At 31.5% G+C, this 24,548-nt stretch overlaps 2 protein-coding genes across 3 annotated transcripts; one reads left to right on the top strand and one right to left on the bottom strand.

The window, feature by feature from the left end:
• Positions 1–4,505: 4,505 nt before the first annotated feature.
• Positions 4,506–13,616, top strand: LOC108913128 (DNA topoisomerase I, mitochondrial). Of its 2 annotated transcripts, XM_018718607.2 has the most exons (5): positions 4,506–4,616; positions 4,914–5,532; positions 6,897–7,228; positions 7,317–7,591; positions 11,522–13,616. In XM_018718607.2, exons 1-5 carry the CDS (start codon positions 4,575–4,577, stop codon positions 13,197–13,199), a joined length of 2,946 nt encoding a protein of 981 aa, XP_018574123.1. In that variant the 5' UTR covers positions 4,506–4,574; the 3' UTR covers positions 13,200–13,616. The 2 variants fall into 2 exon arrangements, with proteins under 2 accessions (XP_018574123.1, XP_018574124.1); XM_018718608.1 differs by lacking the exons at positions 4,506–4,616; positions 4,914–5,532; positions 6,897–7,228; positions 7,317–7,591 and adding an exon at positions 10,126–10,436 and having other exon boundaries at positions 11,522–13,611.
• Positions 13,604–23,467, bottom strand: LOC108913129 (ATPase WRNIP1). Its single transcript, XM_018718609.2, has 5 exons — positions 22,479–23,467; positions 22,149–22,299; positions 20,725–20,908; positions 20,226–20,471; positions 13,604–13,729 (listed from the first exon to the last, which is right to left on the bottom strand). Exons 1-5 carry the CDS (start codon positions 23,381–23,383, stop codon positions 13,653–13,655), a joined length of 1,563 nt encoding a protein of 520 aa, XP_018574125.1. The 5' UTR covers positions 23,384–23,467; the 3' UTR covers positions 13,604–13,652.
• Between the last annotated feature and the right edge of the window lie 1,081 nt (positions 23,468–24,548).

Genomic DNA, 24,548 nt, shown 5'->3' with positions numbered 1-24,548 from the left:
TTATGTAATATCGGAATATATATATATATATACATATAGTGGTGGTTAAGTACAGTCCGTACAATATTTGTTGAGATAGAATTTCTAGAAAAGAATAAGCCAATAAAGTTCTGTTATTGGAACTACTGTAACAGTTTACTCTGGTAGGGGTGTGCCTTGAAAGTTTCCGCCATTGTCTTTCTACCTTGTGTGTCGAATGTGATTAATTCCAAGAAAGTGTCACAGGGATCTTATTGGAATTATATCTCAACAATATCACATACTACTTTATGCAGTGTTATGTTGACAATTAGTCAAAATGAATTATTTTCTTATTGATTATTAAAAGGCGGTTGTAGAAGATATATTGTATGTAATTCATGTAAAATTGTGTTTTTTGGCACTGTGTATTATCAGTTTCATATGTCTCATTCCAGAAACACTGACTTTTTGCACTACCTTTATGAATAACTAATTGACTAACCATAGATTTCTGATTGAAGATGTGTATCTAAATTGGACTATTCTAAATATGAATTTTATTTTATAACATCTCAAATTTTTATTTATTGTGCCAAAAATACATATAGTTCTTATAAAATATGTATTTTTATTTTCTGATTTTTGAATTAAGTGAAAATACCATAGCAAAACTGCTAACATTATGAAATAATTTTATATAAAATAAACAAATTTTGAATTTCAATAAATAAATAATTTTTAAATGATTTTTTTTATTTGTACACTACTATCCACATAACACTACAGCCTTCATAATAAGACTGTAGACGGATACAAGCTGTTACAAATTCGCTTCTCACTACAGGGATCTCGAAAACAGTAAGAGATACGAACTAGCTTAAATGGGGGCAAAGTTGCAAAATCAAGGGACCAACATTATGCCTCTAAAAAATCAAGGCTAACATGATTAGTTCTCGAAATATTTGAAAAAAAAACTTGAAATTTTGCAAATTCGTTTTTTTTTTTCATTTCAGCCTTGTTTGAGGTGATATTGAAAATAGAAAAACACTTTCCCATGGCCACTTTTTGCCCCTTTTCATGGCATAATCATTTTTTATATGTAATGTTTCGTCTCTCTAAGACCATCATGAACTTCATTTTTTTAAATACGAACTCTGGAAATATTACATTTTTTGCAAGCCTTCATGACCCCTAATACTGTAATGCCTCAGCCCAAACTAGATTCAGAGGTTTTTTCTCGAAAAATTCATCTTCAGTGTATTCGTACCCATAGTTATTTCTGGGCTTCTCGAGTGCTCAAAATTCAAACTAATCAGTGTATTTGTTCCAAATTTATCTAATTTTTTATTTAGATTTCTTTGTTTATCTAATTATAAAAAATTAAAATATAAAAAAATTAATTTAAAACAATAATATGAAAAAATTAAAATTACCTATTTTAAACTAATATTTAATCATTCTCTAGATTTTTATTTATCGATTCGAGAGCAATGCGACAGACTTCTTTATATTAATGTAAAAATTGCAACAGTAACAATAATTGTATACTTGATTTACTGTTCCAATGTGCAATATGTCACAAAATTCACAAGCAGATTTAAAACAATAATATGAAAAAATTAAAATTACCTATTTTAAATTAATATTTAATCATTCTCTAGATTTTTATTTATCGATTGAGTGCAAAGCGACAGAGACTTTTTTATACTAATGTAAAAATTGCAACAGTAACAATAACTGTATACTTGATTTACTGTTCCAATGTGCAATATGTAACATATTCCCAAATTATGTTAAGATGGTCAGAATGGAGGTATGTACAGGGTGGTTGATTTTCGATAGTTTTATAGTGTACAGCCAAAACGGTGATAGATACAAAAAATCTGATATCGATGTCTCGTCCTCTTTTTTTTGAGTTTACTTCGCTGGTACCTAAAGGTCTTGGCTAACTTGATTAGTTTTAGGTATACAGAGCTCTTTTGAAAATGTCCCATTTACATAAACCTCTCTATCTCCGTTATCATTCAATTTAGAAGAAAAATTGTGCACAATATTTGTTCCATTTTTTATTAGGAAGCCAGTGGCGTACTCAGGTTTTTTACAAATCACACAATTTTTTCGATATTACATAAACATAGGTTTTTTTTAAATAGAACACCCTGTATTTGGCTATCCCGTTGAATAGTATTTTTTATACCTCTTCAGCCATATATACCTAATAATAGATACTTTTTATTTGCCTAAATGAAGAAAAATGCAAAAATGTATAGATATTTTTTCAGTTGGCCATGTTATTTCGTCTTTTGTTGTATAATATTGACAGTTAGTTTATTTTTGACTGATTGAAAGCTTGTTAAACGTCTATTACTTGGTTTTAATTTTGAAAGGTATAAAAATGGTGTACAAAAATCTTCAGAAAGTTGAAATGTTGGAGTGTTACATTGAAAGTGAAAAAAATAGTGAAACAGCTTTAAACTTATATTTGAGGACATACTCAGAGCGTTATCAGCCAGAAAAGAGAATATTTAGCCGACTCTATGATAACTTGTGTGTTTGTTTTTTTTTTTTTTCAAAAACCGAGAGCTAAATCTTATAATATACAGAATAGAGAAAATGATGAAATCAATACTTTAGCTTTTGTTGTCGCAAATACCAATGTATCCAGCAGACAAATTCAAAGGACAATAGGAATTGGTAAATTCAAAGCATTGAGAATTTTAAAAAAACACAAGTTTCGACCATATACTATAAGAAAGGTCCACCATTTGCATCCAGGAGATGAAGAGAGAGGCGTCATTTTCTGCCAATGGTTTTTGCAGCAAACTCATTAGACCCCAATTTTTGTCATAATGCGCGTCATTGGTCAGATGTGAATCCTCATCAAACTGTGGCCAGAATTCAACAAGGGCGGTTTAGTTTTCATGTATGGGTAGCTCTCTTCCACAATAGAGTGTTAGCTTACGAAATGTACGATATAAACTTTAATGCTCAGATATATGAGAATTTTACAAGAAAATATTATTGAATTAAAAGCTCGCTGGACGATATACCACTAGCTCATCGATATCACATGTTCTTTCAGCATGATGGTGCGCCTCCACATAATTCCCACATAGTTAATCATAATTTTGGGGACAATTGGATCGGTACGTACGGACCAAACAGGTGGTCACCTAGGTCACCAGACCTAACCCCTATAGACTTTTATTTTTGGGGGGATCTTAAAGACAAAATTTATAAGTATAGAGCTAATAATGTCGAGGAGCTAAGGGAACATTTTGAAAACTATATTCAGCGGGTGTCAAATATCCACATTTACAATGCGACCAGTTACATCACCAAACGTTGTCAGTTATGTATCAACGAAAATGGCCGACAATTCGAACACTTGCTGTGACTTTGTTATGTCATTTTTGTTTTATTGTTGTTTCTCTCATTTTATAGTTGTTATTTTTGTTTAGTTTATGTTTAATAGTTATAAGTGTGTTATAATTAAACCTATTAATATAAATGGCTACATACTGTAAAGTTTTCTTAAAAAATTCTATATTTTCAGCTATAAATGCATTAGGTGCCTATCACATTCATGCATGTTTTATATTTATAAAATAATAAAAATCAAATATGTAGGTACATACCTACCTACATACTTTTAAAAAAGAGAAAAAGTACGTGATACAACGTTTCTCCATTTTAAGTTTAATCATGTATTGAATTAAAGCAAATAAAAGGAAACAAAGAAATCGAAAATTATACTTTTGTTTGATATACACAGGGCGTAATCATTAAAGGTGAAAAGTTTAAATGGAGCAATTAATCCAATGTAGGTATACCATACCGTATACCTCAATACCAGAATGCTTCCTTTAACAGATACAGTACTTACCTATATTAAATAAATTTTTTCAAGTTCTCTGGATAGAGTTTAATTTTATGGCTATAGAATTTAACAAATTAGAGCATTTATCATTTTACAAAAAAAATGCCTATACTACATACCTAGTATTTTTTAGACATTGTTTCATAAATACATTAAAAATAATACATTTAACTTATTTCATTCATGTGTGCATTATAGGTATAAAGTTCGTAAAGTTATACAACTTGGAATAAACCAAATGTGAGAGTAGATTACCCAGAGAAAACAGATGTTCTTTATGAAATTGCCGAATGTTTTTAAATAAGTAGATACTTAATCTAGGTAGGTTTTACTTAAATATTTATTTCACGAGTTATTGATAAATAGCATGTGGCGTTATAGGTATATCTATTCATATTCAATAACATATTTCTATAGAATAATTTACTCAAATTTTACACAATACCTATATGATTACATCATAGCTTAGAAAATATAAAAATTATTAGTCACTGATTTTCAAGACCACATAATTTTGACAGTAGTATTTCAAGTTCAAAGTTGAATGATCCCGTTTTTAAGATTTATCGCCAATTTCAAATATTGGCGGGGAAAGGTTATTGCCTTCCTTTAAGCCTGCGCACAAGGCAAAATAAATACTTAGGCAGAATAAGCGTTGCTTTCTCCTTTAGCAAGCTAAGCTTGTTCGAGAAACGGCTAAGTTTATAAGTTTACTAGTGCAATCTGTGTAGTTATGGACGTAGAAAACTCTGCTAATGAGGGTAATTCGAGTCCTGTAAGTACATAATTAGTTATGAAATCTTATTTTATAGTAATGTGCATTAATGAAATATTGTGTGTTTGTAAAATAATGCTAGTTTACTGATAGCGTTCTATCACAAAGCAAAATTTTTCTAAGTCCTAAAATGGCGTCAGAAACTAAGTCCCACGTATTATGCTACAAGTAACACGTTTTTGTAGTCTCATATTTATGAAGTTACGTATTTTTAACATAGCATAAATTTATTATTGTGAACTTTTATAAAAATTGTATTATAATTAATAAATTACTTTCACGTGCTTTTTCATTTAGAGCAACAAAGCCAAAGAACATAACTCGGAATCGAACCATGTGAATGGTATAAACGGATATCCGGAGAAACATAAAAGCCATAAGTCTGATCATAAAGACAAACATAGAGATAGGGATAAGGATAAAGATCGAAGTAAAAGCAAAGAACACAAAAGTTCTAGTAAAGATAAAGATAAAGAAAAAGATAGACATCACTCTAGTTCTAAGGACAAGGATCGTCATAGCAGTTCACATAAGTCCTCCAGTAAAGATAAAGACCGTAGTGATCGTGAAAAGGATAAACATAGAGACAAGGATAAGGATCGTCACAGAGATGACAAAAAATCTAGTTCTTCAAAGGACAAGGAACACAAAAGTTCCCATGATAAAGAACATAAATCAAGTTCACGAGATAAAGATAGGGAGAAGGATAAAGAAAGGCGTGATAAAGACAAAGAAAAAGATAAAGAAAAAGATCGGGATAAGCACAAACACAGTTCTTTGAGGGATAAAGATAAAGAAAGACATAGCAGCTCAAAAGATAAACATAGAGACAAGGAAAAAGACAAACATCATTCTAGTTCAAGAGACAAAGATAGAAAGGATAAGGAAAGAAAATCTGAAAAAGAAAAAAATTCAGGTAAGATTTTATAAACCAGAATTCCTAAAAGCAAAACTTTTTTGGTAGTATCAGTTATAAATTTTAGTCAAATTGTTGAAATAATTGAACTTAACAAAAGTGTAAAATTCTAAGACGAGTAAAGCTTTCCAATTTTTGTTAGGTATTTTAGACTGTATATTGTATTTTTAATTTTAACTAATATGGAATAGATGAACAAAAATTTATTGTAGTAATAACTTAAATATTAACTTATTAACTATTAATTTATTTAATTAATTAATAATTAATTTAATCAAGTAATTTTCCATATACTTTAATCAAATTTCTATTAGTAAGTTACTAGTTGATAATTGCAACAATAACTAAATAAAATTTGGACAGGTTAGGATAATTGTCAAAAATGTCGAAAATTTTCAGTTTTTTAAGAAATATTTCTGATTTATTCAGAATGAAGAATAGAATTTTGTATTCAAAATCTAAAGAGGTGTATTTCGGTAAGAGCTACATTATACTTTGACTTAAACGCAAAGTCATATTAACTATTCAGTAAAGTTACAATGAAATTAATCTCTTGCTGTTGATAATTGGATAGATGAATAAAAGATTAATTAATAATGTAACTTAGTGTTTATTGAACAATATTTATTTTCCTCTTACATTATTAGTTAGATTAACTAAAAAAAATAATGTGAACAGTGATTATACTTTTACATCGAAGAGGAAACAGCTGGCAAAAATCTGTATACTAAAATATCCATTTTCGTATTAATTACTAGAGTTGGCACGATCGATCTGCTGGCCATTGGCACTAATACTCAGCTGATGCGAGCTGTCGGCCTTCATCATTCATAGTTCAATTGCCAAGTTGCTTGTAATAAATGTACATCGATTGATTTGGTACAAAATTGTGTGTAATTATGTCCAACATATGTTGTGGTCAAAAATACTGTGATTACTATGATGCGCACGCCGCTTGTATGTTGATTATTGTGGCAGCATATTAATTACTCAAGTATTACCCACAAATAACAGAAAAGGGGCAAATATTTTTACATAAATCTTTTAATACTTAAATATTTTTAAAGTATTGCTCAAATAGTATCTCAGAAGTTACTCAAACTTTTACACCAAATTACTTCTGTACATTTCCCCCTCCTTTTAAATTGTTATAGGATGTTACGATATAAAACCACAAATTTTATCTGCTTAAATGGGTTATTTTAAGTTACAAATGGTATACAATTTGAAGTGAAGCCCTTCTTTATATTCAGTGAAAGCATAGTGATAAAAACAATTTATATATCGGGTGGTTTGAAAACGATCCAAATCTGTTGCTGTAAAGTTTCGAATATCAGTAATTAAAATTTTTTTAATGTATTTAGATGAACAAAAGGTGAAAGTGGAAATCAAGGAGGAACCAGATTTGAAAATCACTCAAAATTATATTAAAGACGAAAATAGTACTGATGATGATGATGACAAATTGGTTATAAAGGATGAACCTCAGAGTCAGGACGAGGCAGATGAAGCAAATGTTTCGGCTGCGAGCAGTTGTGATTACAACTTATCACAATTCAAGAAGGAGGAATCCCAATTTGAAATGTCTGAAGAAGAGCAAGATGAAAACTTTGATGACTCCCAGGCTGAAGATAAGGATGAATTGTTTGAACCTAAACAGGAACAGGAAGAAGATAGTGATGAAGACGTACCTCTGGTGTGTATATTTTAATTGATAAGAAATCTTCATATTAAAATTGTAAAATTTTTATTTGTGCAAAAATTAATACATTCTTATTTTGTAGTCGGCACGAATGAGTACAACAAGTAAAAGAAAATTAGATTCAGACGATGACGATGATGTACCGTTATTGGCCAGAAAGAAACCGAAGAAGGAAAAGAAGGAGAAGAGCAAGAAAAAGAAAAAACGAGAATATGATGATGAAAACGAGGAGGAAGATTATAAGCCTGAGAAAAAAGTAAAGAAGGAAAAGACAAAAGTTAAAAAGGAAGCTACTGACAGTCCCAAAAAGGGCGGCAAGAAAAAGAAAGAGGAGGAGGAACAGAATGTCTGGAAATGGTGAGTGTTCTTAATACTAAATGGAATAGGCATTAAAAAACAGTAGCGATAAATTTCTAGCCTCAAATATTTTTTACATTGGGGTCAATTTTTTCTTATTTTATATTTACACAAAATGCAATATTAATTGTTCAGTATGTCCCATAATTCTGCTAAATTTCATCACTAAATTCTACTCGTAAAAATTGAAAAAAGTTGTAATAAACGTTGGCCCCAAATTCCTTTTAAAGATGCACTTGAAGAGAATTTCTATTCTAAAATCTGAAGTTTATGTGAATAAATAAATGGAATTTTGGAGATCTAATAACTATGTCTTTTATTTTCGACAAGATGGGTTGACAATTCCATAATTTCATTTAGAAATGAATAACAACTGATGGGGTGCTTTTTTCTTAATTTTATCATGAAATTTAAAAAATTTATACATGTTTTGATTTCTACAGGAGTAAACCATAACCTCTCAGTGTTGCCAGATGGAAATTTCTGTTAACAGTAGGAATGTAGCCAAAAAAAAATAATAAATATATTTTTTAATAGAGGAACACAAGTACATGCACAAAATATAGCAAAATATATAAATGTAGGAGTTCGTTTAATAGTTTTCAATTACATCAATACTCACGTGATTTGACAACTGTCAGTTGTCAAAATAATAAATCCCGGAATCCCGCTGAAGTAAACGAACTCGCCTTCTATTCTGTTAGGCCTAGTTCATATAAACGCGAATTGCGGATTTAAAATTTAAATATGTACATGAACTGGGCTACAGAAAATATAACAGAACTGAAAATATTGAAAAGTGACGAACACAGTGCCGTTAGAGAACAGTGTCGTACTAAAATATTGTTATTCTGGGGAAAATTAGTATAATCAACAGAAGATTTCATAGAGAAACCAGAAGAATAGACATTGAAACTAAAAACAGGAGATCTCGTAGTGAAAACAGTAGAACAGGAGAGTGAGAGTGAAAACAGGAGATCTCCTGTTAAAACAGGAGATCTGGTAACACTGTAACCTCTTAACTATAACAGCCAGAAGGGGTAAAAATGATAAGATGTACGGCGTCATGACAACTTTTATCTGAATTTTCACTAAAATCGGAGTCGTAAACACTATATAAAAGTCTCATTTTAAACATTCTATGGGGTAGACTACCTGCTTTCAGTAGAGACTATTTTATGAAATATATGAAATGTTTTGCATTATTTATCTCAGACTGTAGTTTTAATGGTGAAGATGAGTATGCAACACCACGGGGAACTTATTAGTATATTCCTTGTTCATAAATAATTACAAGCTATGTGACCAGTAATTTTGTTTGAAATAGTAATCTTATTTTCTTCATGTTGGCAATTAAATTCCGATAAAATTAAAAGTTACTGAAACCATACGGTCAAGATTACATTAAAACACAACATTCAGTTTCATCGACTGGTGTAATTTTTCACGAGATTCTATTACACCAATCAGCGATCACATTATCTCGAGTGTAGATGTAATGATTTGTCGTCGTTTATTGTAAATGAATTATTAATATTGGTGATGCCAAAATTTAGGAATTTTTAGTTGACAGTACCAGCCGTGAAATGTTGGTTGCTTAAGTACAGTAGGCACATGACCTATCATCTTTATTTATATTATCAACAAGGGTGAATGGAATTTTATGGGAGAGTTTTCGACTAGTATTTCCCTTTCTATCTCCATTAGTTGTCTAATTAAATACTAGTAACTGAAATAATTTTGAAAGTTCGTTTTGTAAGTTTTACTCAAAAATCAGTCTTTTTTCGAAAAACATAAGAGAGTAGAAATTTGTAGAAAATTGAAAGATGAATCCAAAACATGGTTGTTACCGTACTATTTTATTTAGAAAAATATACCACCGATACCCCGTATCTCCGCCACTGGAGCATGTAAATTTTAGGAAAAGCCCTTAGATTTTGCACAATCTTTATATAAATACATTTGCCCAATTTCAAATTATTTTACTTACTAGTTTTTAAATTATTAAAAAAAATTTAAAATATTTTTTTAAATTTTTACACCCTGTATCTTTTTAACGAAGCATCCTGGATAAAAACTTTATAGGAAAGACCCCTTAAATTCACCAAAGAATACGAGGTTTCATTTTGGGTCACCATATTTGTAAATAACCCTGTATTTGTCACAACCATTAGAAAATGATTATAAATTCGTAATATCTGCCATAACTAATTAGTCGAACATTAAGAAGAATTTTTGAGGCTTCCGAATATAGAACCTAGTTATGAGTTTGGACTTGTAAATGAATAGAAAGGGGAAATATGTTTATAATTTTTAACAGAATAATAAAGTTTGTATGATGATTTTTAAACTTTCAAGGGGTAAAAGAATCTGTAAATAATTGTTATCGGAGTCTTTCCAATAATATGTGAAACTTAAAAAGGCACATTTTCCATGCAAATTTAAATTGGCCGCCTTTAGTAACTTACTAAAATCAGTAGTACCAACGCATTTGACGACTTTGACGTGGATTTGTGAAGATAAAAGATGATGTCATTTGTCATTGATGTCATTTACCTTTGGATTTAAAAGTTATTATTATTTTCTTTTAATGTAGTTTTAGTATGTTCAGAACTGTGTTGTTGTTTAATTCAAGATCTGTTCAAGAAGTAATATGTGTGAAACATGTACATTCTTCAAATCTTGTCCGTAACAGCTCTGTTTGTTATAAAGTTAGGTTAAAACCTCCGAGCCCTCAATTAGAATTTCAAGAACTTTCAAGGATAAATCAAAATAAACTTACTAGTAAGGATCTTAAAGTCTTAAAGTTAAAAGAAATTGAAAGAACAGTTGCAGTTTTAAAAAGGTTTGTAAATGTTTAGTATAAATTGAGCAATTTGGATAAAAAATCAATTGGTTTTAAATCAAATATATTTCTGTTTCTTAGATTGATGAAGTCTGAAGAGTTTTAATTATTAGATCATTATTGTGTAAAAAAAAAGAATGTTAAAAAGAGTGATTCGTGGTTCTGTAAATCAACACGCTGAAAGAATATTAGGATAATGGTTTTCTGAAAATGATTGTGCTACTCAAAATACAAACTGGAATGAATATAAGGGAACTTTTATATTTTAGGATCTTTTAAAAATATAGTAGATTTATTGTATAAAACCACACCTGTCTAGATGTGGCAAAACATTTTACTTCCAAGTTTAAAATTTAGTTTTGAACTCCATTTTAATAAACCATCTGCTCATCTTGATTTGCAAAAGTTGTCAAAAAACATTAAATATATATTTGTAATCTGATCCTTTATTTAACTGCATATTTCTGTTACTATAAATAAATATTACTGATTTCAATAACATTTCCAGGAAAAAGTAATATTTACTTATTTAACGGGAAAACCTCCACAAATTGATTGTTATCAACCAGATTACTTAGTTCAAATTAAATATAAGACAAATTTAATTTATAAATTCTAAATTATCTGAAAAATATTTTACAATTATTTTTAGTTCGACTTATTTCATCTGCATAGATTCTTACAAAAAGTAAATAAGCAAACAAACAAATTTTAATTTTTCTGATTGCACATCTCATTTGCCGCAAAAAAATTGATTGAATTGTATATAATATAAGAAAAGGTTTACATAGTAACTTTTTATGAATAAATTAAATCAGTGAAATACTTTTTAAGAATATTTATTTACGAATTTTTGTAACTAGTTTTTTTTATCTACTTTTTTTAATTTGTAATTTACAGTGTGGCAGAATATTCAAAAAGAGAGAAAGGACTTCAGTACACATGAATTATTTTAAATGATATATTTCACAGTTGTATGTAATTACTTATTTTTATTCTTTTATTTTATTGATCTTTATAGTTCTTTGCTTAAAACTACAAAATTTCTTTTTATTGTCCATTTTGAAACAATGTCCCTGTTTCAGGTGGGAAGAAGAGAAGAAGGATGACGGAATTAAGTGGAATTTCCTTGAACATAAAGGACCAGTATTTGCCCCACGTTATGAGCCGTTACCTAGTAACATTAAGTTTTACTATGGTGGGAAAGAAGTGAAGTTATCGGAAGCCGCGGAGGAAGTTGCCGGATTCTATGCAAGAATGTTGGACCACGACTACACTACAAAAGAAATATTTAATAAGAACTTCTTCAAGGACTGGAGGAAATGCATGACATCAAAAGAACAGGCCCTAATAACGGACCTGGAGAAATGCGATTTTAAACAATTGCATGCGTACTACATGGACATTTCTGAAAAAAACAGGAATAGAACGAAGGAAGAAAAACAGAAACTGAAGGAACAGAACGAAGCTATTATGAAAGAGTACGGTTTCTGTACAATTGATGGGCATAAGGAGAAAATAGGGAATTTCAAAATAGAACCCCCTGGTTTATTCCGAGGCAGAGGCGAGCACCCTAAGATGGGAAAATTAAAAAGGCGTATTGAAGCGGAGGATGTTATTATAAATTGTAGCAAAGATTCTAAAATTCCAGAACCCCCGAAAGGGCATAAATGGAAAGAAGTCAGGCATGTCAATACCGTTACATGGTTGGCCTCGTGGACGGAGAATGTTCAAAATCAAGTCAAATATGTAATGTTAAACCCCAGCTCAAAACTGAAAGGCGAGAAAGACTGGCAGAAATATGAAACTGCGAGGAAATTGGCCAAGAGTATAGATAAAATCCGTTCGGAATACCAACAAGACTGGAAATCGAAAGAGATGAAGATTCGTCAGCGGGCCGTGGCATTGTATTTTATTGATAAACTGGCTCTCAGGGCTGGTAACGAGAAAGATGAGGACCAGGCCGACACCGTAGGTTGCTGTTCGCTTCGTGTTGAACACATCGAACTGCATGAAAGAAAAGATGACAAGGATTACGTGGTGGTCTTTGACTTTTTAGGTAAAGATTCCATCAGATACTACAATGAAGTACCAGTAGAGAAACGTGTATTTAAAAATCTACAACTATTCATGGAAAACAAGAAGGAAGGTGATGATCTGTTTGATCGGTTAAATACGCAAATTATGAACAAACATTTGAACGAACTGATGGAAGGTCTCACAGCTAAAGTTTTCCGTACATACAATGCTTCCTGGACATTGCAGCAACAATTAGATTTACTTACGACCGAGGATGATTCCGTAGCAGAAAAAATCCTGTCTTACAATCGTGCGAACCGGGCTGTAGCTATTTTGTGTAACCATCAACGTTCCGTGCCCAAAGGTCACGCGAAATCGATGGAAAAATTGAAAGAGAAAATCGAAACAAAAAGGGAGGCGATAAGGGATGCAGAGAGACAGTGTAAAGACGCGCAAAGAGAAGCAAAACACGGCAGTGTGAAAGAAAAGATGATAGCCGATAAGAAAAAGAAGTTGTTGCAGCGAATGAAGGACCAACTTATAAAACTGGAAATACAGGAAACCGACAGAGACGAAAACAAAACTATCGCTCTCGGCACTTCCAAGTTGAATTATCTAGATCCCAGGATCAGCGTTGCCTGGTGCAAGAAATACGACGTTCCCATCGAGAAGATCTACAATAAGACCCAGCGCGATAAATTCAGATGGGCCATAGATATGGCTGGACCCGACTATCGCTTTTAAATTTACTTAATTTTATTGATGCGGCTCGTAGATCATGTTTATGACAGACAGTTATATGTCTCCAAATTGAGGAAAACCAGTAGAAGATTTATATTTTAAGTTTAAATTATTTATAGTGATGTTTAAAATTTTCATTTTATCTAGTGAACGAGTTGGATGTGCATGTGAGAATGATATAAAATATCTTTTGTACAAATAAATAGTATCATTTATATAGTTACATCTTATCAATTTTCGGAACAATTCCTCTCATTGTTATTTGTATTTTTATTTACGAAGTGAAAGTTGGGGTATTAATTATTTTTTATGTAATTGACCAATTTTTTAGTTGTTTAATTATAGTGAATCATTCGACAGCATTGTAGTAATCTGTATATTACAGATTGTATTAAATAAAGACTAAATGTAAATATAATTTTTATTTTAAAAAATTTATTTTTAACAATATTTAATTTATTTAAAGAAATCCACGTCCTGCAGTTCGGGAGGCATGAAATGGAAATCGGCACCATTTTGTAATCTCCCATATCCTAAAAATTAAAAAAAAAACCTATTTCCTATTTGAGTATTAGTGGGGTACAAATGTGTATTTTTTTTTTAAATCGAATAAAATATTGTATATAAATATTGCTTTTTGAATGTTTCCCTTCCGTTCACAGATAATGTTTGAATCGAGTTAACAATGTAAAGGTAAAAATATTTCAACATTAGAAAAGAGTTCAATTCTGTTGAAGTTAATATGGGATGGGTTTTTTTTTTCTTTGAAAATATTTGGAGAATACAGCAGATTTTAGGGCTAGCTGTTTTCACCATGTTTTTTCATTTATTGATGAATAGTGATGTCAAATACAGTTACCTTTTAGTATTCAGAGTATTCGTTACTTTTATCTTTAGTACTCGTTACTGAATATAGTTACATGTATAGTCCAGCCGGTACGATATGCGGTTTTGTTTCTACACCGACTTCCTGCAAAAGTCAATCACACGCTCGAAATACCCTACATTGTCGATATTAGCAATAAAACATCCATCATGGCTACATCTGTTCCAAGTGAACGTATATTCTCCAAGACAGGTCAAATAATAACAGAACGGCACTATAGATTAAAATCGAAGTATGTAAACAAAATCATTTTTTCATTTTTCTAAACTGCAACGATTTTTTGTTTATTCATAAAACTTAGTAGTAGTCAGAGCTGGGTAATTACTTGTAATTTAAAAATAGTTACAATTACAAATTACTTTTTTTAAAAAAGGAACTAATTACAATTACAAAGTATATTCTTTAAAAAAGGAATTATATTAATTTAATTACATTTACATGGAAAATGGATTTAGCAATTACTATTCTAATTACTTTTACGATAAAGTAAATTACCAAACAGAGAAAAAGGAAAAAGTTAAGTTAAAAATTTAAATTAAAAGTGTTGTGTAATATTGCGTTTTATTATTTATTAGAATTGATACTAAAATGAAAAGATTATTCTTATTCATTTTCTGATATAGAATTTTTATATTTTTATTCCTAATCTAATAATTTAAACTAGTTCAGTTCATACTATAATTTTATATTATTGGTCAGGTAATTAATTCAACCCGATGCTCTTTTTTTTGGTTGTTAGTACATTTGCAAAATATAGAATACAGTAGTTTTAGGTAGACTGTAAAGCAATAATTATTATTAAAAAAATTACGAATCGAACAAGTACGAGTGAAAGGCTGAGTAACCGAACCAGAAGTTTTCTCAACTCAAAATAAGAGCAGTAACACATAGATACATAATATATATTTTTATAAAACTTGATGCTATAGACAACATATTTTTACTTCGTATATTTTCTAAATTAATTATAATTATAATAAAATAAAATGTACTCTGTTAATTCTGAGGTTAATTCACCAAATCACTTTTTATTGTTATTGTTCATTGTTATTGTTCACGCGGCACAAAGCTTTCCTCAAATGAAATAATAGAAGTCTGCAAGTCTGTACGCAATTACGCTATACGCATGATCTTAAAAGTAATTATAATTATTAGAAAAAGTAATTGTAATTGGAAAAAGTATTTGTACTTATAGAAGTAATTTGTAATTCGATAGTTCAAATAATATAATTACAAATTACAATTCCTATAACAATTTTACTGCAATTACAGTTCCAAATTACTTTAATAAAAAAAAGTACTTAAATACAATTACAATTACAGGAAAAAAAAGGGAATTGTAATTGCTAATTACTTTTTCACCAGGAATTACCCAGCTCTGGTAGTAGTAGGCATTCACACAAAACAGTAAATAGTTTTGAATTAATAAATTGTGTTATTTGTTATTTTGGATATTTTTATTTTTTCGTTAGGTATTTGATATTTTTACGACTAATTTCTATAAGACGAGCAGAATATATATTTTTTTTTGTGTTTAAAATAAATAAATTTAGAAAATAATTATTTATTTAAATGTTAATAAATATTATGTATAAATAATTTAAGTTTTGTATGTTTATTTATTATTTACGTTCTTCAGGTGCATAGGTATCTACTACACTGCAGCAAACTACGAATTAAATAATTACATTGATTAATTACTGATTAAATATATTTTACAGCCATTTAATTAAATGTCAACAAAAAGGTATTTCACTTAGGGAGGGGTTTATCTGATTTGGAATTGACGAACAAATATTCATAAAAAAATTAATATAAGCTTATTAACATGAAGAAAATCCTCAAAAAAAATTATGACTAGTTTGGATACCTAAGAGACGAGATATTAATAAAATAATTTTTCACGCTTTTGTACAGTCTTATGAGTATGCAGATTTTTTTGGTCTTTCCCCTTAGAATGTGCAGCAATTGACAAACAGATATCTAAGGAACCGTATGACAGCTCGTAGAAATCGATTAGGTATTTGTAAGATACATAATTTATAATAATTCTCCTTCAAACTGCTGATGTTGATTAACTTAACGTCCATATGCGTGATAGCGGGCAACGCCGCGGTTCTCGACGTAGTGTATTATTTGAAATTCGCAGGTGTGACATATGGTGTATATTTCAAGCTTAGGCATCCAAACAAAGCCAGCCAAGTGCAACATTGACAAATCTAAAGGCTTACTACTTTAGTCACTAGCGAATGTACAGAAACTCTCGTTAGACTTTTAGATGTACCCCCGTACCCGATAAACCTCCTTAAGTAACAATCCTATAGGATGACGACTACGCGACTACTTTTTCCTTGCGATACGCGTCGAACGAGTACATGATAAATATTCCGAGACCCGATAAGAATTATTGTATCTATGAGTATTAGATGCTTCAGTAAAATACAATACCAAATCTGAAATACACGCGTTCAGTAAATATTACCGAACTGAGTCCGAATATTACCGATTATCGTGATGGAGCTTGGAGAAGAATCTCTGCTTAAACAGTAATCAGTGCCGAATACTTTTCTCATCGATTACTCAGTATCCGTTATTTATTCAACTAACGGATAAAAAGTAACGAATAATTACAATATTGAGATCACTATTGATCAATAAAACTTTTGATTGTACTGGGTGCCCCAATTAAAATAGTCCACCTGAAATATTTTCGTGCAACATGTTTTTCCGGAAAATCCCGAAACAGGTCGATATTCTTTCAAGGGGGACATCTTTTGATCATAAATTCAATTCAAGAATCTTAAATGGCACGAGGAGGGTTAAGTGTTCAAATGGCAACCCATTTACTTCAATACGGTAATAAAACCTCTGTTCAACATTTTCCCGAACATTTTGTAGCATTTCAAAGGTTATTTCATCACATGCTACCACTATTTGGTGGCGAACATCTAAAGAGGTGGGATACGTTTTTATAAATAACACTTTAAATGACCCCATAAGAAAAAGTCCAATAGTGTTAAATCAGGCCATCTTGGGGGACATTCAATAAAACCCCTTCTACCAATCCAGTGTTCAGGAAAATGTTGATTCAAAATGTCACGTACAGCAGCTGCTGTATATCATTCTCTAGAATCTGATCGTCGTTTTCAAGGAACAAGATAAACTGAGATAAGATTCACCCGTCAAGTTATCAGGTAAAAAAATGGACTAACAATATTATTTCCCAAAATCCCAGCTCATATACATTCAACTTTTCTGGATACTGTGAATTCTGTTCTCTCAAAACTTCAGGATTTGAATCAAGCCAGTATTTGCAATTATGTCTGTTGTTTAAGAAATAATGTGCATTCGTGAGAAAAGCATGTACAATATAAAAAATTTAAGAATTTCAATATATCAGATGTGTTTTTGTATTAATTACATTTGGGTATAACATTTTTAGTTTTTATTTTTAGTTACTAGCTGCTTATTGGGTATTTCTGATATAATTGGAAATTAGTTGAGGTGTAGCCCATAGAGTAGTTGTTTCTCGCAATATCAACAGTTAGGAATGTTGTCTGTAGGGTTAGATATCTTGCGTATCTAGATTTTTGGTACCTATCGAAGAACATTGTTTTAATTCGTTTGATAAAATTTTTGAGGATAATATTTTAAATTTGTTTGAATTAGCTTAATACTTTTAAGTGGTACAGTAAAAAATGTGAGAGCTAATAATAGCGAGTTTTTTTTAATTTTCATACATAGTTCGGCAACTATTAGGTTCACCGATGTCATATTTGCATCAGATGAAAAGAATACAATTTTAAACCTACATCTGCAATAATCTCATTAAAAAAAAAAATGGATTTATCCTTCTCTTTTACTGGCCACAGTTACCGTCATTTTTATGATTTAAACAGGGTTCGTAGCGGCCGGGAAAACCGGGAATACCGGGAAAAGTCAGGGAATTCGTTATTCTTCATGAAAAACAGGGAATAGTCAGGGAATTTTAAAAATATTCATGAAAGTCAGGGAATTTGATGTTTGCAACTGGAAATTTTGTGAAAGCCGGCCCTGGGTTCTTGAAAGAAAAAACTATTTGTGGTTTTGAAACCTTTATAAGAGGTTCTTAGGGTATAAAAAAGATTATGGAGTCCAGTCCAGAAAAAATTTAATGCATAAACACCAATTAGTATGTAAAAATGAACTACAAGTGACCTGGATTTTATTTTTATAAGTCAGGGAAAACCTGGAAAAGTCAGGGAATTCTTCATTACTTTTGAACTATGAACCCTGTTAAAGGTGTATAGGATAAAAAAAGTTTGTTATACATAATGTACAGGAAATAGAAATCTCTCGGATTAGGATAGGCCTTCTAAAAATGTCATAATTGACCCCGCAGGTTCCTTATGGAAAATGGCTTCCAGCCGATAGTTCTGAAAATTTGGATTTGAATAGCTCTCGAAGCTTAGATAAAAAGTTGTCATAGGCACTAAGCTGAGAAAATTATATTTTTCGAAATATAGTCGCCGAAAGGTAGGAGTTATAGTAACGCGAGGTATAAATTGAAGAAGACTCATTGTAAGGTCAAATGAAGAGAAACCATGCAATCTGTCCAAAATACATCTCTTAGATTGTCGGGGTTACTGAATCCGAATCAGCCATCCATTCGGGTATATGTATAGTATACAGAAGGTGCTTAGGGAAAATGATGAATTTCAATTGGATGAACATATAGATGAACCAGGACTTCTAAGAGGACGAATTTTCTCAAGATTCTGATGTTGCAAGACATCAAATATTCATTAGTTATGTTAACGTAGATGAAGACTTAGATAATTATGGTGGTGATCAAGATAATGGTCCAATCCTAGCATATTATTGCATGTGTTACTCAGGAGCGAGAGTAGTAGGAACTTGTGCTCATGTGGCCAGTGTTTTTTGGTTTCTAGGCTATGCCCGCCATCAACCACATGTGAAGTACCCAGATGATTCACTATTAAATACTACAATGAATGCAAATAATTAATTGATAATTGAATTACTTAATTATAATTTATGTTATACCTTTTATTTCAGACAATATTATTTCTTATTTGAAAATGATTCAATATGTATTCGTTACGATGTATAGTAAAGTCAAAAACATATGTATTCATCAACGATGTTTGATAGGTGTGTAGTACAACATTAATAAAGAATGTACTTTAGTTAAAAAAGTTTTTACTTATCGATTTTTAACCTACCCAATTCAATTCATCTTACAACGATCTTCGTTTGATCTTGATGTGACCTTGAAACTCATCCGCACAGCCTAATGGATGGCAGATTCGGATTAAGTGACCACGATAACGTAAGGAACATTTTGAGACAGATTGCACGGCTTCTTTTCATTTGACATTACAAGCTAAGAGGCTTCTTTAATTTATACCTCGCGGTGCTATAACTCCTAGCTTTCATCGACTCTATCTCGGAAAATATAATTTTCTCGGCTTAATGCTTATGATAACTTTTTATCTACGTTTCGAGAACTATTCAAATCCAAAGTTTCAAAACTATCGGCTGAAAGCCATTTTCCATAAGGAACTTGCGGGGTCCTTTATACAACTATTTTTAGGTTCACTCTACAGTTATTAGCTCTTTGAAGTTGAAAAGTGATATTTCATTTAACTTGTTTGTTCCTCATTAAATTTGGATAATTTATATTGATATTATTTGAAGCTATTTCTACTAATGTATATTCAATTTCCCTATGTCTAATACACTACGCACTCTGCTACACTAATAAAATCCCTAATAGTATTTTTCAAATTTTTGCATAAAGAATTGTAGCAATTGGCTGCAATTTTGTATTATAAGTGGATCTAGATGTGGCAAAACGATTGACAAATTAAACTTACATTGTGGCCTGTACTTGAATAGAACGCCCTACAAAAGTAAAAGTACAAAAAATGTTATTTATTTGTTATTTTTATAATTAAAATAAAAGTAAAATAAGAAGCATTAGAATATGAATTCGTACTCAGAATTTGGTGAAGTCAAGGTATAGATTACTTATTTCCCTATACATTCTGATAAATTTTTCAAATTTCAGATCTATATGTATACATTTAATTAAGCTTGTTTTTATTAGTGAAATATATTTAAAAATGAATTGCACATACCCAAATCCTTCATGAGCTTAGTAGGAGCATTTCTTATATGCATAGGAACGCTAGGTTGTGGTCCCTTACAGGCTGCAATTACTTGCTTCGCTTTTGCCAATGCAGAGTCGGCCTCCCGAGATTTTGGAGCTCTAGCTAGATAAATAGCGCACTGTGCCAAGAGAACATCTGCTTCTGGCATTCCCAACAACTGGCATCCCTCCATCGTTGTAACAGCTAATTGGAGAGCGTTGGGGTCGGCATTTCCTAAATAAATTTTTTACAATTTTTAATTACAAAAAGCCTTAAGCAGTGTTAATTAATGAATAATTCTTATAAATTTGGCATAGTTTTAATTTCATTTGTGACTGTATATATACCATAACAATTAAAAAAAAAGAACAAAAAAGTATTTCACTATACCTTTCAATATTTCATACATAACAAGATACATTATTACCATTTGTACACTTGAATAACATTTTACATAATTTAATGGAAACAAGAAAGAAATTATTACCAATGTCCTCACTAGCGGCTCTAACTAAACGACGAGCAATATATCTAGGGTCTTCTCCACTGACGATCATCCTTGTAGTCCAGTATAAAGCAGCATTTGCATCTGAGCCTCTAATAGATTTGTGCATTGCAGATATAATATTATAATGCTCCTCACCAGCACGATCATATAACATATGGGACTTCTAAAATATATAGTAAATGTATAATACATATCCATGAGAATGAAAATGAAATTATTTATAAGAATGCGAGCCTTGTTCCTATAATAAATTCAAAGGGATGGAGAACTTTTTAGAAGCATTGACCTTGTCCCTTTTTTTAAGCATTTCATACGAGTACAATAATTTTGAAAATAATTTGTAACTACATATTTTATTGATCTCAATAGGATAAACCGAGGGATAAACATACTTTTAATTTAAATTAAAATATACAGTGACTCCACGGATTGACTTGAAAGAGGGAAAAATATTCTCATTTTATGAAAAAAAAGGAATTCGTGTCAAAAAACTGCTTTTATTCCAATGTAGAAAATAATTGTTTCTAAGTGTCCTCTATAAAGAAATTATTATTAGAAATGAGGTAGTTAATTTTATCCTTAAACTCAATAATACCAACAGTTAAAAAATATAGAAAACAAATTCTTCTTCAACATTTAATATATACATTAGGTGTCCACATATAGGCGTGATTGAGAAAATTTTTTTAAGCGGAAGATTTGGCAGTACGATCCTGTATGAATTAAAAAGCAACTTGTTAAGCAGGAAGTTAAGTATATTTTCTGTGTAGTTAAATATCTTTTTCATATAAGGTATCAATTTTATTGAGAAAAGTTACTCATAATTTAAATTTATGTCTATATACCAACTTTGGAGATAATTGTACAAAATAAAGCTTTATTAGACAGTGGAGAAAAATATAAAAAAAAAATAATGTTTTCCCAATGAAATTTTTAAGTATTCCTTTTATTTCCGACAAGACACATAATTTTTTATGAAAAAAAATATGCTCGATTATTTTCTAACCAAGCAAACTTGTTCTCCAAAATGTCAAATTTGTATATATATATATATATATTAAATTTTGGAAAATGATTTGCTACTTATAAATTTCTTACATGGCTGTACCTGCTATTGAATTCTAAACATAATATCAACTATTTTATTTCTAATTACTTTTTAATAGCCGACACTCCGACACACATACATTATCTAACTTAAAACTACATTTTTCTGCATTATTGAACATAAACAGAATTAGGTATCTTAACAAGAATTTTTTTTTTATAAAACGAAAAATGGAAAAGTTTTATAGTTTTTCAACTCTATCCGTGGACATGATGTATATTATTTAAAGTGGGTTCTCCTGGTTCTCAAAATAAGCATCAGATTAGATCTACTACATTTTAATGGCTATCTATACCTTAATTCTCTCTTTAATTTCTTCAACAGTTATAATTTTTCCATCATTATTGCTGTTTTGGATTACCAATTGCAAATTTGTTAAAGCTATTCTGGCATCACCATCACTTATATCTGCTAACCATTTTAAAGCCCTTTCGTCAATTGCCATACTATAATCATATCACAAGGCAAGTTAATAATTTATCTCTTTCACATATCACAATTCTGTAGTGAACTGTATTAGAAATAATTATCACATAATTCAATGTAAATTATTTAAAGTGCAAATACTTAATATTATATAAACCTGTATTCATGGAATACTGTAAAATCCATATAAAAAAATTACCCTTTATCATCTTTAATGATGCCACACGGATTTTCTGTATCAATTATATCAATACTTAAAGAATTAGCTGCTCTTTCTAAAATCAAATATAAATCATTAATTTCAAGTTTCTCCATTACAATTACCCTACATCTGCTCAGTAAAGCCGAATTTATGACAAATGAAGGATTTTCTGTTGTTGCACCAATTAAAGTAATTTCTCCTTTTTCAACACTTAATAAGAAGGTATCCTGCTGACGTTTATTAAACCTATGAATTTCGTCCATAAATAAAATAGTTCTTCTACCAAATTTCATTTCATTCTTGGCTACAGTAATAACATGCTGAACTTCTTTTACTCCTGTGGTGGCTGCACAAAGTGAAACAAATTTAAACTTTTTGGGATTTTTCTTACATAATTCATTAATTACAGCTGATAAAGAAGTTTTACCACAACCTGGAGGACCCCATAAAATCATATTTGGAATTTCTTCTTTTTGTAAGAGGGACCTTATTACACTATTATCACCTAGCACTTGATTCTGACCGAAAAACTCATCCAGAGACTTTGGTTGCACCTGTTTTGCAAGAGGTACCATGAATGAAAACGAGGAGTTATTTATTTTTCCCTGATTATTTTCTCCTAGGCTGGTCCCAGGTTTATTTATTTCACACACTAATGTTGTATCAACAGATATCTCTTGTTTCACTCCACTGTGGCCCCTTGGAGATTTTTGTTTAGAACCTAATTTTGGATGGTAGATATTATGTAAAGTTGGTGATGGAGAACGTTTTCTTTTTTGAACAGCATCCGAGCAATTTAAAAATATACATTTATTAACATGTTGCTCTATTTCAGCTAAAATAAATGATTTATTACATATTGGGCAAGAACTCTCATCTTTCGCGTTGTTCATTTTTAACATTCAATTAATTGTAATCAGATTATTCTACAAAATAAAGGTTAGATCCATAGAAAATATAGTACTAACTTTATTAATACTATATTTTCTATGGTTAGATCTAACCGCGCCATTATGCTATGGCTAGAAATTGGCCTCAATGATTTAGGATCGAGGGGGGGCGCCATTATTCTATGGCTAGAAATTGGCCTCAATGATTTGGGATCGAGGGGGATTATCCCTCTTTATCCTGCCTCATCTCGTGTAGGCCTGGACAGCCTTCGTAGGTGGGCCCCATCCGTCGTCTACCCCGACCGCAAATGCGGCCGGTGTAGGCGCTTTGTGGGACCTCCTTTTGTCCTGGCTGGGCCCCGCCGGCTAGGGCCCTTTCTTCTGGCGCTCTTCTTGCTTCGCCGGCTCGTCTGTGTAAACCCCGGGGGTAGTGTCATGTTTATGTGTGGTATGGTTGGGTAGGGTAGTGCGGCTATGCAGCCTGGGATGCGCTTTGCTAAGGTGGCCCTTAGGCTAGCGCGGGAGGGGAGGGTAAGGAGGGTATGGGGGGTGTGTATGTGTGTGTGTGTGTGTCGTTGTCTTCGTTTCTTGATCCTGGCTGTCTCTGAAACAGAAAAGGTTAGCGGGCAGGGGGGGGGGTCATTGGGGTGGTCACCCAGGGTCAAAAAGTTGGTGTCTAGGTCTTTTGTGTTTGTCGGTCACGTCGGGTACGTAGTCAACGGCTTGCCTGAGGAGGGGATTGTCATGTCTAGCGGCTACGTCAAATCGTTTCTCCGCGTTTTGTCTTATTGTCTGTGTAGCGTTTGTGTATTGTAAGTCTCGTAATATGTCAGTGTTTCTTACGTACCAGGGCGCGTCGGTGGCCGTGCGGAGGGCTATGTTTTCCACAGCCTGTAATGACTTTAAGTGGCTTTTTGCCGCGTGACCCCACGCCGTGGAGGCGTAGGTTAGCTGCGGTTGAAGTACCACCTTGATAAGCGTTCGCTTATTCCTTAAACTGAGGGTGTTTCCACCTTTGAGTAAGGGATAGAGCCTAGCCCTGGTGGTCTTCGCTCGCGCCACCGTCTCCACGATGTGCGGTTTCCACGTGAGACGCTGGTCCATCGTCACGCCCAGGTATCGTGTTTGTCGATTCCAGGAGATGGTTCCTGGGATAGTGTCAGTCTGTCGAGGTTTT

Source organism: Anoplophora glabripennis, unplaced genomic scaffold (genome assembly GCF_000390285.2).
Source record: "Anoplophora glabripennis isolate ALB-LARVAE unplaced genomic scaffold, Agla_2.0 scaffold716, whole genome shotgun sequence".
In the NCBI taxonomy this organism is placed as follows: Eukaryota; Metazoa; Arthropoda; class Insecta; order Coleoptera; family Cerambycidae; genus Anoplophora; species Anoplophora glabripennis.
The sequence above is the reverse complement of the archived record's forward strand: the minus strand, read 5'-3'. Positions and strand labels throughout refer to the sequence as shown.

Coding starts and splice junctions, on each gene's coding strand:
- LOC108913129 (XM_018718609.2), bottom strand. CDS start 23,383: ATGTTAAAAATGAACAACGCGAAAGATGAGAGTTCTTGCCCAATATGT. Junction 20,472..20,724: donor AGCCGCTAGTGAGGACATTG/GTAATAATTTCT, acceptor AAATTTATTTAG/GAAATGCCGACCCCAACGCT. Junction 13,730..20,225: donor TAAGCTCATGAAGGATTTGG/GTATGTGCAATT, acceptor TTTAATTTTTAG/GATATGGGAGATTACAAAAT.
- LOC108913128 (XM_018718607.2), top strand. CDS start 4,575: ATGGACGTAGAAAACTCTGCTAATGAGGGTAATTCGAGTCCT. Junction 5,533..6,896: donor TGAAAAAGAAAAAAATTCAG/GTAAGATTTTAT, acceptor TAATGTATTTAG/ATGAACAAAAGGTGAAAGTG. Junction 7,592..11,521: donor GAACAGAATGTCTGGAAATG/GTGAGTGTTCTT, acceptor TCCCTGTTTCAG/GTGGGAAGAAGAGAAGAAGG.